The 16,366-nt window shown below is 47.1% G+C and overlaps 1 protein-coding gene across 1 annotated transcript in view; it reads right to left on the bottom strand.

Annotated features, from left to right (window-relative positions):
• Nucleotides 1-15,644, bottom strand: part of LOC147887015 (UDP-Glycosyltransferase superfamily protein) — a 39,813-nt gene extending 24,169 nt beyond the window's left edge. Inside the window, exon 1 of the mRNA XM_087394619.1 lies at nucleotides 14,707-15,644. Coding sequence (XP_087250745.1) covers nucleotides 14,707-15,617 — 911 coding nt within the window. The 5' untranslated portion in view covers nucleotides 15,618-15,644. The remainder of the gene's footprint in view (nucleotides 1-14,706) is intronic.
• Between the last annotated feature and the right edge of the window lie 722 nt (nucleotides 15,645-16,366).

Below are 16,366 nucleotides of genomic sequence, written 5' to 3'. Positions count from 1 at the left end.
AATAAAAGTAATGAAATACTTTGCACCCCCTAGTGATAGCTGTGGCATCTCACACAAATCAGTGTGCACTAGATCAAGCGGTGCTCTATTCTAGGGAGTTCTCCTCTTATGAGGAGTCATAGAATGCTTTCCAAAAATGCAATGTTCACAAGTAGGCAAATCTGAAAATCAAAGAGACGGCAGATAACCCAAACGTGACAGTTCTTGCATTCCTTTAACGGACATGTGTCCCAAGCGGCTATGCCACAATGAAACCTTTGGCAGCTCGGTTATGACAACAACATGATTACCTACACTGGAAACATAAAGAGGGTACAAGGTATCACTCTTATAACCCTCAGCCACTACAACCTGGCCATCAGTAATCACCCATTTGGAATCCCCAAATGTGGTGTGGTAACCACTGTCATCCAACAAGCCAGTGCTAATCAGATTTTTCTTGATTTGCGGCACATGGCGAACACCATCAAGCATAAATATGCGTCCATCAGGGAATACTATCTGTATACTGCCAATCCCTGCAATCTGACATGCATAGTTATTCCCAAGGTGAACAACTCCATGAGTACCTGTGTAGGAAGTAAACCACTCCCTATGAGGAGTAACATGAAAAGAAGCACCTGAATCCAAGAGCCAGGTGTGCATGTCATGACCATCAATAACCAATGTATGTGCAATTACAGCAGAAGAGCATAAAACATCATGCCTGTCACTTTCACTGTCTTCTGCTGCAACCTTCACTGCATCCAAGTCATCTGCCTTGGCCTTGCCTTTGCCTTTGCTTCCATTGCCTGCATCCTTTGCCTCAGCCTTCTTGGCTTTCTGATCCCGTATAAACTTGAAGCACTTAGACTTCACATGTCCCTTCTTGCCACAATAAAAGCATTCAATATCCTTTTTGCCACGGGACTGACTGTGGGATTTGGACTTACTAGCAGATCTCCCCTTCTGCTGAGTCCTGCCTCTTTCCTGTACCTGCAAAGCATTTGAAGACTTGCTGCCCGCATTATTCTTCCTGCTCATCTCCTCCATAAGGAGAGAGCTCTCTACATCAGCATATATAAGAGTGACATTTGAATTAGACAGGGTGGTCTTGAAAGTGTCCCAACTCTCAGGGAGGGTACACAACAAGAAAGTAGCCTTGAACTCCTCATCAAGGTTCAACCCCTGTGCAATCAGCTGTGTAAAGATGGCATTGAACTCACTCAAGTGTGAGGTCATAGCTGTACCTTCCTTCATGCGAAGATCAACCAGCTTCTTCAACCAATAAACCTTACTGGCTGAACTCTTTTGGGCATACAACTCTGCTAGCCTCTGCCATAGGCCATAAGAGGTCTTTTCAGCCTGAACATTGAACACAAGAGAATCACTGAGAGTAAGCATGATAGCAGCCCTAGCGGACAAATCTAGCTCCTCCCACTCATCATCTGACATCCCAGATGGCTTGACACCCTTCACCCTTATGGGCTTAGAAATCTTCTTTAGCAGAAGTACATTCAAACACTGTTCTGCCCATAATGCATAATTGTGTGCCCCTTCCAATTTCTTTATGTTCAGAATTGATGATTCACTTCCCCCTGATGCCATATCAGATAAGGGAAGTACCTGACTCCCCGTAAGTCAAAAATGACTGAATAAAATTCTGACTTCTCAGAAAAAACCTGCTCTATCAAGAGCCAGGAGCACTCACAATAGTGCTGTTTTTACTGTCAATAAATCTGCAGCAAAAACAGAAAATTTCCCTCCAGTTACTGTACCTTCTGACACACTGTACCGTGCTCAAATAGGCATAAAACAATAATTTCAGAATGCTGCAGCTGTTCCACAAGTGCTTTATCAGTGCATCATCAGCTGACGAAGCACAAAACACTGCTGTCCTGGACACTTCTCCCACCTCAGATGAGGTATTGCACTGATTTTATATGCATAAACCACTTGTCATACACTGTTTTGTACACTGAAAAGAGGCTCCAGACACTTCAGCCTGTCACAAACCTGCAACAGAAAATGGGACAAATCCCAAGCAATCACCCTTCTGCCAAGGGGATAAAAGGCATCTGAAGGTCTCAAACAGTAACTCAAGTGCTCTCAAGCAAAATCTGGGCAAAAGCCCCTTGATTTGACACCTGTACCAAGTGAAAAACACCTCAACACTGAGGTAGCATACAAAATACAGCGCTCTCCTGGCACTTTCACCTGACAATGCAATGCATAAACGGCCCTGTGTACACAATAACAACACAGATCCCAACGTACAAACACTGAAGAGAAAATCTTTTGAGCACTGTCAACGATGGACAGTTAGGGACCGAGTAAACTCGATGCGCCCTGGCCAAGCGTGGCTCAACTGAGATTTTTCAAGGTGTCGTACACAAAATGTGACCTGCAGAAATGTCACTGAATACACTGCGGAAACAAGACCAATGTGAGCTCCCTGGCTCCACACTGCCTCAAGGCATACACTGCATAAACTTCCAGGCAAAAGCCCTTTGAAAATGTCACCCAAAAGCTGAGATTTGCACTCAGCAAAAGCATAAAAAACCCTCTGCAAAATCAAGGCATTTGACCTTCCCGAAACAAGATAACTGTGCAACCACCACACATTGTGGTACTAGTCACCTCAAGCACGAGGGACACGAGGGTACTTGCTGTACGCTGCTGAGGGCACGAGGCCCGAGGGGATAAGGAGGGGTAGAGGGAGGGGTAGGCAGAAGTGGAGAGGGAAAGATGAAGGCTCTGATACCAGTTGAGAGGGAAAGAATGAAGGCTCTGATACCAGTTGAGAGGGAAAGAATGAGGGAGAAGTACAACGGGGAGAGAGTGAGAGAGAGAGGAGACACAAAAGATGTGGGTGTGAAGTGTTGAGCCACACCACAAACTCATAGGTTTTATTAGGATTAGGTTTTTCACCCTATGACTGTCTTAAGACAGTCATAGGTGTCATATCTTTAATAAAAGGGTGGCAATGTGCCTTTACCCCAACACATTGTAGCATCTCAAGGATAGGCAGCCTCACATCGCCCCCATGTACACCTACAGAGAGGAGCCAAGGGTGCCAAAATCAAATCTCATATATATTCCAAAGAGATCAAGACTCCCAATGGGAGTCAATCAAGCTTACACAAAGCTTGGACTACTCGTGAATGAAACCTAACTCACGATAGATGTTAGGATATGACAGAAGTACTCCCAACTGGAGTCCTTGTGATTTCGAGAATCACCTGTATGTTTTTGTTTTTCTAGAGGTGTGATAGACATCTCCATGTTGACTCCCTCCCCCCTCCCTCTCCTGTATGCTCCCCTATCCCTTCTTTCTACCATGATCCTGAGCCCCCTCTCCACCCGTATAGCCCCCCACTGCGCCTAGCCCACCCCCTCCCTCCCCCATCTGATCCCTAACTCCCTCTCTATGGGTACATCTTGCCCCCTCCCCGGCCCTCACTTCTTGCTACATAGACCCGACTACTACTTGTTATGCCTCCCAAGCCCGACTTGTTGATGTGCCTCCTGAGCCCGACTCCCTAAGTTGCAGAGTCAAGCAGAATTGCAAGAAGGAAGGCGAGGGGCATCCAAGTTTTGAGCTATTCAACCAATAAGGATTGTCTTACTCTTTTGACTATTATGGGATTATCTGAGTCTTTATCAGTGTCTTGGAAAGGGAATGCTAGGATTGTTCCCGTTGCTCCTAAACGAGCGTCCTAACGAGGTGCCCTGTACAATGCACCCTTAAATTGTGGCATTCGTCTTAGTCTTTATCAGTGTCTTGGAAAGGGAATGCTAGGATTGTTCCCGTTGCTCCTAAACAAGCGTCCTAACGAGGTGCCCTGTACAATGCACAGTTAAATTGTGGCATTCGTCTCTCATAACAGGAAACAAGAATGCTCCCATTGTACTACTTCAAAAAAGATTTTGGAACGAGGTTTGAAGGGAAGGTTGGGATAGTTGAGGACCATCTATTAGTGCACCCAATGCTTGGGTGGATGCACAGGAGGCACGAAAACCAAGGGGTGCTATTTTGAAACAATGGGAAGGGAGGGCAATGGGCCCTTCTCCCCCTAGTAGTTCAAAGGGAAGGAAGACTGCCAAAAAAAAGCAAAGCAACATGGCAAAAGAAGAAAAAGGAGAAAAGAAGGAAGAGAAACAGCATTAAAACTAGCAGCTCAAACAACTCACAAAAGATGAGATCGATGATATCAACAATCGCCTCAATCGCAACGGTTTACAAGCAAATAGCATGGCTATACAAAAGGCAGCCTCATCTGCGGCGACTTCAGCCCTAGCCTCAACTTCGACAGCATAATCATCAACATCATCGTCATCATCTTCATCCTTGTCACCAACCTTGGTAACGGTAGGAGCACCATCATTGTAACCAACACCAGTATCACCATCGACCTAGGTATTAGTGCCGGCCTCGACATACCCCTCTAGACTAACGGCCACCGCACCCCCTTATGCCTTCTCACAATACTCGTCTTTCTTATCACCCCTACTCCTTAGTCAACCACCATTTTCCTCTACAGTCAGTCAGACTCACCTCCGCCATCTCCTAAATTTCTCCATACCACTCTTAATCCCTACTACTCTGCCCATACCTCCTATCCCACTCAATCAGCCCCCTTCATACCCTATCCATACCAGTCCCATTAGATACATGGGGCACACCATATTTCAATTGACGCCTGGGAGCAGCTCATCATGGAGGTTCATCGCCTATGTGCCTAAGAGCTAGAGCAGGATCGTTTTATTCGTAACCTCAGCCAAGAGGTACTACAACTCTGTAAGGAGCTTGCTGCCATAGCGACAGCCCTGAGCAGTGGGCCAATAGTGGAGGTACAGATAGCCATCATGTAGTCGGCTATTGTGGAGAGTTCTAGATGGGTAGGAATCACTAAACAAGAGCCTACAAAGGCCACCATTTCCGACACCATTCCAGAGCAACAGAACAGAAATAGTAAGGCTCTCAACATCATAATTCAGGGATCCCCTCGCACCACTGCCACTACCATCAACTATGCGACCAGCTTCATGGCCTCCACCTTGGGAGTCCCAAAGCATGGTATTGAGGGCACATGGCGAGTCCCCACTCGGGAGCAACTTCTTGTCATCCGATGAGGACCGAACATCTTTGCAGGTAGTGGAGAGGCGCACACTTCTACAACAACCAGACACAGTGCGCTAGGAGGGAAAGTGGGCTATGGTTCAAGATGGGTGTCTTCTGTTCGTACCCCGATAGGCACTTGCTGGTCCCCCTGCATAGAGAGACTGGGTCTATGAAATTCAGAGCATCGAGATCCTGACCTGCACTGCTTGGAGCTTGTAATGATATCTTACGGTCAGATCCAGGGAGTTACTTAGAATCTTACATAGGACGAGATATAGCTTTCCACAGAGACGCATTAGAGCCCATAGCACCCTTTGCCCATAGTCAATGGATACACATGGAAGACAACTTAACTCAGGAGAAAGGTGGAGTGCGTGGATAGGGACGAGTGGTAGAATTTCACAGATCATCTCTCATCGAGTACCAATGTTGAGCAGTACCGAAAAATGCGCTCTTTGCAAAATGTTCCTTGAACAAAAGAGCTCGAAAGGCATCCAAAAGTCGCCACAGATTGTAGCAGCTGTTGCACAACTATCAGGGTCTTAGGAAGAGTGTTTCCTCCTCCAAAATGAGCCAGCAACAGGTCATAAATTATCTGCACAGCTCTGAAATGCAGAACAGTTCTGAAAAATAGCAGAATGTCTGCTGACAATGCTTCTAGAGGAAACAATACCCAGGTGCAGCTGTAAGGACTAGTCACAACTGCAACAGGCCTGAAACTGTGGAATCGGGTCAACTTGCAAACTGTCAAAACACCTTCAAAATTGTAGCAAAGGCTGGAGAACAGTTGTTCCATACTTTTCACGGCCAGAACTTCTACAAAAAGACTCGAAATCTGTAGAAAACCCTCTGAAACAGCAGCAACAACACCTGGACAGCTTGAAATCCGCAAAAACCCTTCCAAAATCTTCCAAAATAGAGATGGCCTGTTCTGAAAAGGTCGCAGCAGGTCCAAAAGTGCCTCAGAAACCAGTCAGCCAGCTCCAAAAACACCTCAAAAGGAGGCAATCTAGTTCCAAACTGAGGCATCCTTCTCTAGATGACAAAAAGCCCCTAATCCTCCTAACTAATTAATGCATTGGCCACTGCCTTAAATATTACAATATCCAACAACTAATCATGGCCTCAAGTTATCAGGCACTCGGCCAGACATGCATTGATATGTGCTTGTCTGCTCTATCTATAGGAGAGGATGCCATCAGAAAAAACTAGTAAAAAGTAGAATAATGAAGCTGCAAGAATGATTGAGAAGCGGCCCATGAGTTAGTAAGGGCACATCACAACCGTCCCTCAATGCAAATTGCCGTCTCTGATTCTTGTTTGGTGTTGCCATGGCTTCAGGTGTATCTTTTGTAAAGGACCGAGCAGTGAGGACCGGGACTCTTTAAGTTCATTCGACGTGCAAGATTGGAAAACTATTTTTATTGTAACTCTCAATAGTACATGCACATAAAGTATAAACTATCCTTTACAGCACAAGAGAAGCAGATGGTGAAGTGTTAGAAATATAAACTGTTTCAACACATTACTTCACCCATCTCACATTACCCTAAAGAGATGGTACAGAGTTGCATTGATAGGATTGTTGACAGGCTCCAACACAATACCAGATGGGGTTGCTAATAAGGCATTTATCCAATGATGTTTTTGTGCAGTGATTGTTGCAAAGTTTGCAATTTTTGACACCTGCAAAAGCAATAAGATCTTCCAAAGCTATTTATGTCAATGCAACCAATGAAGAGTGTTTCATGTACATGAGTGAGGAAACAAAAGTAAAAACCATGTAAACTAGCCACCTGCCTGTGCATCCCTGATTTTTATCCACCAAGGATGGGCCTAAGTGTTAGAAAAGATAGAGAGGGAGAGGTGCTTGCTTAGGCCAATGCTCCCTGCAGTTGCAAGTCTAGTTATCTAGAAAGAGAACAATACCAACATGAAAATGTGCTGCAAATGAGACAAACTTGAAACTACAGACTCCCCTCATGACTTGACTCCTTTGGAGATGGAGTCCTTGATGCACCTGCAGCCCCCTTGGGTGGGAAGAGTGACATCATGGGGCTGGAGTAAGAAAAACTCAGAAAATTGCCTTGTAGGCTAGAGAGAGAAAAACTGAAAGGGGTTATAATTTTAAAGAGAATGTGTGATGGCTGCCCCCAAGCTGAGAGATGAAAAGGGGATGCTGCTGCAGTTCCAGAGGTGCAGAGAGAGGCTGTTTTCTGCATGGGGTAGGGCTGGAACTGTAGAGAGAGAAAATTACTGCAGTAGAGAGAGAAAGTGCTGCAGTAGAGAGAGAAACCCTGCAGCAAGAGAGAGAAGAATGCTGTTTCTGCTCAAAGGCTGGGAGAAGGACAGGTGAAGCTCTTGCCGCACCAGAAATGCTGAAGGGGAAGATCCTTGAAGAAGAGGAGCTAAAACTGTAGAGAGAGTGTGTGCTGCAGTAAAGAGAGAAAGTGCTACAGTAGAGAGAGAAGATGCTGGAGAGGAGCTGACTGAACCCCAAAGGATGGAGGAGGGCTGCTGCATCAAGGGAGAGGAGGAGGGACTGAATTGGACGTTCGATTTTTGAAAGAGGGGGGGGGGGGGGGGCAAGGCCTTCTTTTATAGGCTCAGCCCACCCTCTGCCCAATCAAGAAAGGGGCCTGGCCCCCTTGGATTTTGGTGGGCTGCATGGGGAGGAGCTGACTGAACCCCAAAGGATGGAGGAGGGCTGCTGCATCAAGGGAGAGGAGGAGGGACTGAATTGGACGTTGGATTTTTGAAAGAGGGGGGGGGGGGGGGGGGGCAAGGCCTTCTTTTATAGGCTCAGCACCCTCTGCCCAATCAAGAAAGGGGCCTGGCCCCCTTGGATTTTGGTGGGCTGCATGGGGGTTGCAGTTCCTGCAGTGACAAGTGGTGCCATGGTCCATATATGGCTCTCCACATGTCCCCACAGGCTGCCATGTGTCCCTGAGCTGCCATGTGGCTATGCCACATGTCAAGGCTGCCATGTCAGCATGCCACCTCACCGAAAAGCCAAAAGTCACAAAAGAGCCATAACTAAGCTCATTAGTTTGTCTCTTATCTTGTATCTCCATGTCTCTTTGGCATGCTTCCAAGGTCACACCCAAAGCCTGGAGACATTCTCCTAAATCGTTGCTAGGCCGGTATACAATCTGTGCATTTGATTGGTCCCATAAATCGGGTACTCACGTGGAGTGCGATTTCCCAATGTCCCTCCTAAAGGAAGTCTGTGGGACACAAATGCCCGTAACCCCAACAAAGGGGGTCCACCTTCAAATGCTAGACCTTGCCCCCATGTACCTAACTGAACAGTAGGAAAAACATTTTTATTCTTTTGCAAAACATATCAAATATAAATCTAAAAGAAAAATTACCAAGCAAGTGGATACGGTGTGAAGCCAGGTGGCATCTGCTGTGCGTACCCTCTGTTGGGTCATTTCTAACATGGTATTAGAGCCCAAGTAGGAGGCTCATAGGTGTGGGAGCCTGAAGGCAGGGACCTTGCTGAAGGACGACCCTGATTAAAAAGCTCTTGGGAATCGACTTCCACGACTGGAGGACAGTGCCCTTGCGAGAAGAAGGGTGACTCGGGTTCAGTCAGGAGCGTTCAGAGTTCTGGTCTACTGAAGATTGAGTTTGATCGACTTTGCTGTGTCGTTTATCAGCATAGATGTCGACCTCTTCAGCCTCTTCAATCCCTGCTCTCCCTTCCTCCTCCCCTATATTTCTTTCTTTCACCATCCCTAACTTTAAAGAGTCTGGGAAACTGGACAAGACAAACTACCCGATCTGGAAGGTGAAGATCCGGAGTCATTTAGTAGCTCGGAAAGTGTGGAAATTGACAATGGGAGTGGAGGCGAAGCCGGAGGACATGGTGGACAGACAAGGGAATATACTCATGGTAGAAGACACAGAGGGCTCGAAGCTTGGGAAGAGAGAGATGCCCATGCCCTGGCATTAATCATAGGGACTACGGCGGACTCTGTGCTTCCTCACATCCAGATGGCTGAGACGTCAATAGAGGTGTGGGTCACTCTGAAGGATTTGTACGAGACAAACAACACATCCCCGATCTTGCTTCTTCAACATCAGCTCTACAACCTTGATATGCATGAGGGAGATTCGGTACATAGCCACTTGATGAAGGTCAAGGTAGTGAGGGATCAACTTGCGTCAATTGGTCAGAAGGTGGACTCGTGCCACTTGGCCTTGATGATACTAAGGAGGCTCCCTCGGAGTTTCAAAAGCTTTGTAACGACTGTGACAGCAGGACAGAGGACCAAACCTCTGACTTTTGAGGAGTTGGGTCCATTACTGCTACAAGAGGAAGCTAGGGAGAAACGACAAAGACGAAAAGGCGTTGCTGGCGAAGGACTACGCTGGCAAAGGAAAAGGCAAGCCTAACAGTGGCAAATCCAAGAAAGATGACTCTGATGACGAGGAAACTTCCAAGAGGAAGCAGAAGAAGTGCTTCTATTGTGACACGCCATGGCATTTTGCAAAGGACTGCAAAAAGAAGAAGGCAGATCAGAAAAACAAAAGAAAGGAGTCCGACTCAGATTCAAAGGGTGATACAAAAGCCAAAGCAAATGTGGTAATCTAAGAGTTGTTCTTGGTGACACCTCCGTGTGTTACTGAGGTCAGATATGCCAACCTAGAAACCACAGTGATGACGTCTGACATTGAGATGTGGGTCAACGAGGAGTCAGATGTCTTTGTGAAGGTAAGGACAGCATGGAGTGCTTGGTATCTTCCAGGTGCGTGGCTGTTGACACTGACACGAGGGTGGATTCCATGGAGTTTCCTGGGGTCTCATGTTCAAATGGATGATGTACTTAGGTGCATGGTTTGCTTTCAGAGTAAGCACACATGCAATACGACAATCTGGTATCTACTTGATGTTCTTCATTTGAGCCTTTATAGCATGCCGTGGAGAGACTCTGCTCTTCATTTGTCTCCGGTAATGCAAGATTGGAAGGGAAAGTGTGGGTGCTTCTTCAAATCTCGGGCGTAGATTGCTGGAAGGTGATGGACAAGGTGTATTGAAGCCAAAAGAGTACCTGCTTGAGAACTCAATGAGAGTTCGTGGTCCAGATTATTTGGACATATTCATTTGTTACGAACCTTGCCAAAGGAAGGACGGGTTGAAACAGACCCTCAGAGCATGGTGCCTAGAAGACTCCAAGTTGTTCACTCATTATGAGGGGGACAACTGGAAGATCGTGATGGCTCGATTGCTCGAGTTCGAAGGCGGGAACGTGACTGAACGTGGTGGTCCCAGGAGGTGCTACTAGAGATGGACCTGTGTACTAAGATGGTGTGAACCAGACTTAGTGGAGCAGGAGCCATTGGATGAAAAGCCAGGAAAAGATTTCAACATCAAAGTGTTCCAGAGGACTACGACCCGGGAGTCACTGGAGCATAAAGGTCACTTCCCCATCTATAAGCCCCCATATGAGAAGAGCATGGGAGAGGGAGACCTAGGGCAGTACCCCACAAAAAAAGAGAGAAACGGGCTGCCACATGAACAGCATCATGGCTGTCATGTGGGCAGCACATCTAGAGAAGGTCCAAGAGAGATCAATGGCAATTTGGAGCTCCAGACAGAGGCGAGGAGTGGCTGGATGATGGCGACACATGGCGGCTGACCTCAGCAGCAATACGGATCAGTACGGCGCTGCACACGAGTCCGACTCAAATTCAGAGGGTGATACAAAAGCCAAAGCAAATGTGGTAATCTAAGAGTTGTTCCTGGTGACACCTCCGTGTGTTACTGAGGTCAGATATGCCAACCTAGAAACCACAGTGATGATGTCTGACATTGAGATGTGGGTCAATGAGGAGTCAGATGTCTTTGTGAAGGTGAAGGACAGCATGGAGTGCTTGGTATCTTCCAGGTGCGTGGCTGTTGACACTGACACGAGGGTGGATTCCATGGAGTGCCCTGGGGTCTCATGTTCAAATGGATGATGTACTTAGGTGCATGGTTTGCTTTCAGAGTAAGCACACATGCAGTACGACAATCTGGTATCTACTTGATGTTCTTCATTTGAGCCTTTATAGCATGCCGTGGAGAGACTCTGCTCTTCATTTGTCTCCGGTAATGCGAGATTAGAAGGGAAAGTGTGGGTGCTTCTTCAAATCTCGGGCGTAGATTGCTGGAAGGTGATGGACAAGGTGTATTGAAGCCAAAAGAGTACCTGCTTGAGAACTCAATGAGAGTTCGTGGTCCAGATTATTTGGAGGGGTTGAAACAGACCCTCAAAGCATGGTGCCTAAAAGACTCCAAGTTGTTCACTCATTATGAGGGGGACAACTGGAAGATCGTGATGGCTGGATTGCTCGAGTTCGAAGGCGGGAACGTGATTGAACGTGGTGGTCCCAGGAGGTGCTACCAGAGATGGACCTATGTACCAAGATGGTGTGAACCAGACTTAGTGGAGCAGGAGCCATTGGATGAAAAGCCAGGAAAAGATTTCGACATCAAAGTGTTCCAGAGGACTACGACCCGGGAGTCACTGGAGCATCGTCATTGACGGGTTGGCATTGGGCCGAGATGTGTCGGTGAGAGGGGGTGTTGGAAAGGTCACTTCCCCATCTATAAGCCCCCATATGAGGAGAGCATGGGGGAGGGAGATCTAGGGCAGTACCCCACAGAAAAAGAGAGAAAGGGGCTGCCACATGGACAGCATCATGGCTGTCATGTGGGCAGCACATCTAGAGAAGGTCCAAAAGCAGATCAATGGCAATTTGGAGCTCCAGACAGAGGCGAGGAGTGGCTGGATGATGGCGACACATGGCGGCTGACCTCAGCAGCAGTACGGATCAGTACGGCGCTGCACACGTGGCTGGAGAGAGCCTGGCAGAGGGCAGATCCAGCAGGAGCACATGGCGCAGCATGGCGGGGCTCTGTGGACAGGTGTACAGCCTAGCAGCAGCAAAGGGCAGCCTAGCAGCAGCCCAAAAGGGCCTGGCTAGGGCCCTTATATAGGGCTAATTGAGCCAGCCAACCAGGCCAACCAGCAGGTCAGCTGGTGCACACAGGAGTTGCAGACTTAGCTAAGAGTGCTGCCCACCTAGGCTGGTGCAAAGACAGCAAGATGGAAGGGATCTGGACAGAAAGTCTACAGATATATATATACCTAGATGAATCCAGGAACATTCCCAAACTCATCCTCTAAAAACACAACATAGTGCACTTTCAATCTCATGAGAGTCACTCACAAGGTTGAAAACCATAAACTCCATCATGCATAGCAGGGACTAGCTACTATGACATCCCCACTGACGTCATCAGCGCCCAACAGTGGATGTAGACCATAGTATACAAATATGCTCTCACACATACAAATCCACACACCCACACATACTTGAGCATCCATTTATACAAAGTCTTCGTACTGAGTTTCTGTCGGCACTCCGGAGGTGAAGGGCAGACTCAGCCATGATGAAGGCTAGCACTAAAGGAGAAGGCTAATCAAAAGGTAGTCCAAAATCTCTTCATTCAAGCTACAACTGCTTGTGAAGTCTAAACATTTTCATTTTAGTCTACAGAAGCTAGAGGTGCAGCACGCAGGCTCGAGTCTAGAGATAGCCAGCAAATAGGAGGAGGACCTTGAGGTAAGATCAGAGGACCACACCATTGGTGGGACTCTGGATCTATCCTTCTTGTATTGTGTCCATAGCTTTGGACGGAAATTTATTATTTTGGTGGTTTCTCTATCTGGTTGGTTCATTGTCTATTGATGAGTCTGCACATCTATTCTATGCACATAAGTTTAAGAAGCTCTTGGCCAATTCTATCAGTCTTCCACTGTGCGTACACTGTGCGTACCCTCTATTGGGTCATTTCTAACACAAATTGCCTCTCCATAGCATCCAACAATAAGCTCGCCTGCTCCCTGAAGTGGCCTGAAATGCCCATTGACTGAATTAAGAATGCCCCAGCCTTGGGGATTTTTTTAGGTTGGAAACCCAGCCAACCAGCTGACTAGATCTGGTAGAATTCTGACCTGGCAGTCTGTGGAATACCCACCAGATCTGCCACAGACCTCTTCTGGACCTGCCCAAAACCACGCTGTTTCTCCGCGCTCCACATCCTACTGAATGCCACACAGGCTGTCACAACTATCACGGGTCTGTACCAAGTCAAATGATCCGACCTTTTCCTGGTCTCCCCCACGCTGTTTCTCCGTGCTCCACCTCCTACTGAATGCCACGCAGGCTGTCACAACTATCACGGGTCTGTACCAAGTCATGTACCAGTCCATACAGTTGTGCATGTGATGCTGATCCTCCAAATGAGCCAGGTGCTTCTCCACATGCTGCCCACATAGCAACCTGACTGCTGCCCATGTGGCAGTCCTGTTTTCATGCTGTACTCGTCGTTCTTGCCCACATGGCAGCTCATGTGCTGCACACCTGCCCATGTGATAGGCTCACTGCCCACACGGCACCTAACCTATACTAGTCCACCTCCCCCATGCTCTCCTCATGTGGGGGCTCACAGATGGGGAGGTGACTACCTCAACTCCAACACAAAGCCTCCATAAAATGCATCCCTACATGTATAATTTTATCCTCTAGATGCTTTGGATACCACAAAAAATCTTCTAGTCCTTTCTTTTCCAGAAAAAGGAACTTCTATTAATGCTTGAAGAGCCAAACCATAACAATCACCAAGCCGAAAGACACTGATCATGGGAAACAAAGCAAAACAAACTTGGTTCTCAGAAAGAAACCAGCCTGTTTCCGGAGAATCCAGCTCACTGCCTAGGGAATCTCCGGAACAGGGGCTAACAACCAAGGTGGCGGACTATACATCCAATGAATACCTCTCGCGGTGAGGACATAAAAAATGCATGCAGGCCAAGTCTTGCAGAATCGTTTCCGCCTTTTGATGGTCGTTCTAGAACCCGGTGTCATGCGCTCCCAAATGGCGACAAGAATGGTTGCCGAGAAACTTAATGGCCTCCCATCACCAAGCTGTAGCGAGCAACCCAGATGTTCCAAGCAGTGATGCTGGAAACCGTCTCCCATACACTATCCTCTGGTGAGGGCAAAGGCGTGACGGAGGCGATGCCGCAAATGCTCAATCCTGGAGACATGCTGAACCTGAATTCTATAAGCTGGGGTTAATCTTCTAGTTCTGTAAGCCACTTGTCCAATTCATTCAAAATCTTAGTCCCTCCTTCAAATTCACAAGAGCTTTAATTTTGAAGTCTTAAATAGGTGGCCCAACATAGTACACACTTGGGCGCAATGATGTGGGCACACCTGTGGGCTGCGTGGGCTACAAGCACCATTTTGTACGTAGGCCGGCAGTATTCACTCGTAAAGCTGTCGGTGCGTTTCCACCCTTTCCTCCCTTGCATCATATTGGGTGTGTGCTTGGTATATGTTTCTAATGTTCTTTAAATTGCATCTAAGCATTTTATGCTGACGAAGTTGGGAGTTGAAGAGCCACAGTTGTTTGGAAGATGAACGGAACGCAAGATCAGAAGACACCCAAATAAAGAGGACCATTCACGAATGCCTCAGTCTTAAAGGCATGTAATGTTTGATCGTAATACAAATGCCATATTGAGACAAAAGGGGTTTACTTGGAAATAAAAAGGCGCTCGTGATTGCCAACCATGCCCACCACGTCTTCGTAGTACTTTGAACCAGTCTGCCAGATGACGAATCGCTCCGGCCATTGATCTAACATACGGAGGACCATTCCAGTCACAGCTTGATTTACACTCTTCGCGCCTAATGATCCTCCTAAGACCAAGATCACCATTGGACCTCCCCTCTTGTCCTCGTTAATTCCTCGGTCCCTAGACTCCACAGAATCACAAGCCCAATTTGGGAAAAACTCGCGCAATGCTGATGTCTTGGGCACACAGTGCTGCAACGAAGACCGTACGGGGTTACCACAAACAACGCACTTGTGCCTGGGCAGGTACGCCAGGGCTGCTGCAAATGCAACAAAGACAGTCGTTGCAAACCTTGCAAGGATCCTGTTAGCAATCCCAGGGAAGGCGTTCTGTTCCTGAATCACGAAGGGGCAGCCAGTCAATGCAGCGGCGATGCAGAGCGGGCCAGAAACGTAGCCCCCGGTTCCGACAACGAGGTGAGGACGGAAGGCGAGCAGCAAGCGCAACGCAAAGCACACTGATATGAAGAGCTGGAAAGGGAAGAGGAGGTTGTGGAGGGAGAAGAGGGGGCGACGGAGGCAGGGAGCGGGGATGGGAAGGAAGGAGTAACCAGCGAGGGGAACTGATGATGATTCGATGCGATGTTGGGTTCCGACGAATTGGAAGAGGGAGGAGGGATGCAAAGCTGTGAGGGAATCGGCGATGGCGATGGCAGGGAAGACATGGCCACCCGTGCCACCGGCTGCAAACATCACTCTGAGGCTGGGGACATCGGCTGTTGCAAACACGGAGAAGACCATAGGAGAGCTCTTGGCGTGTTGGCTATGGAGTTGCCATAAGAAAACGGAGCTACATGAAAGCTTGCACGCCATCTTTTTGGCACAGTTCTTGTACAAGTTCAGAGTACAATGAAAAAACAAGGTGGCAAATCTTCTCAGTGATACTTATGTCTATATGTATATGATGGAGTACTCGAAAGATGTTCCTAATGTTGTTCCATATGTGATCTAATTTAGATGCATAAGTAGTTGTTGGCTCTTTAAATTGTAATTTGAAGTTAAAGTTTTTCATCATATTTTGGAGTTTTGTTGCTTGTGGGGTTTGAATCAACATGTCGATGTTGAAATCTCCCCGCATAATTGTGTTTGATTGTTTTGTTTTTGTGTCGGAAAGTATGTTATGGAGGCAGGCTATGAAGAAGTTGTATTTTGTGGATGGTGGTCTATACACATTGATGATTGTGTATGATTTTTTTGCTTTTTGAATGTCTATCCTTGTAATCTCTATCCCGTTTTCATTGTAAGTGTCCACGCTTTCAATTTTTATGTCTTTATAAACTAGCGTGCATGATCCTCAGTGCGAGTAGTTGCTGATTGTATTGATTTTTTTATCAATGAATTTGCTTGGATTTTTTGTTCTTGTTTACAAGCAAATGACGTCAGAATCCATTAGTTCGCTTGTTCCTTGTAGGTCTTCGTTGTATTTTTGCAGGGATCTTGTGTTCAAAGATTGAACAAGATTGAAGAGTAAGTGTGTAATTTTTTAATTCTTGCAAGCGTGTCTGCCATATTGTTTTGTAAGATGCATGATCGCATTTCATCTCTTGTTTGACGTCGTTGTC

The sequence above is a fragment of the Dipteris shenzhenensis genome, chromosome 23, assembly GCF_047967505.1.
Source record: "Dipteris shenzhenensis isolate YYH24624 ecotype China chromosome 23, Dip_SZ_1.0, whole genome shotgun sequence".
In the NCBI taxonomy this organism is placed as follows: domain Eukaryota; kingdom Viridiplantae; phylum Streptophyta; class Polypodiopsida; order Gleicheniales; family Dipteridaceae; genus Dipteris; species Dipteris shenzhenensis.
Note: the sequence above shows the minus strand (reverse complement) of the source record. Positions and strands in the feature narration are given on the sequence as shown.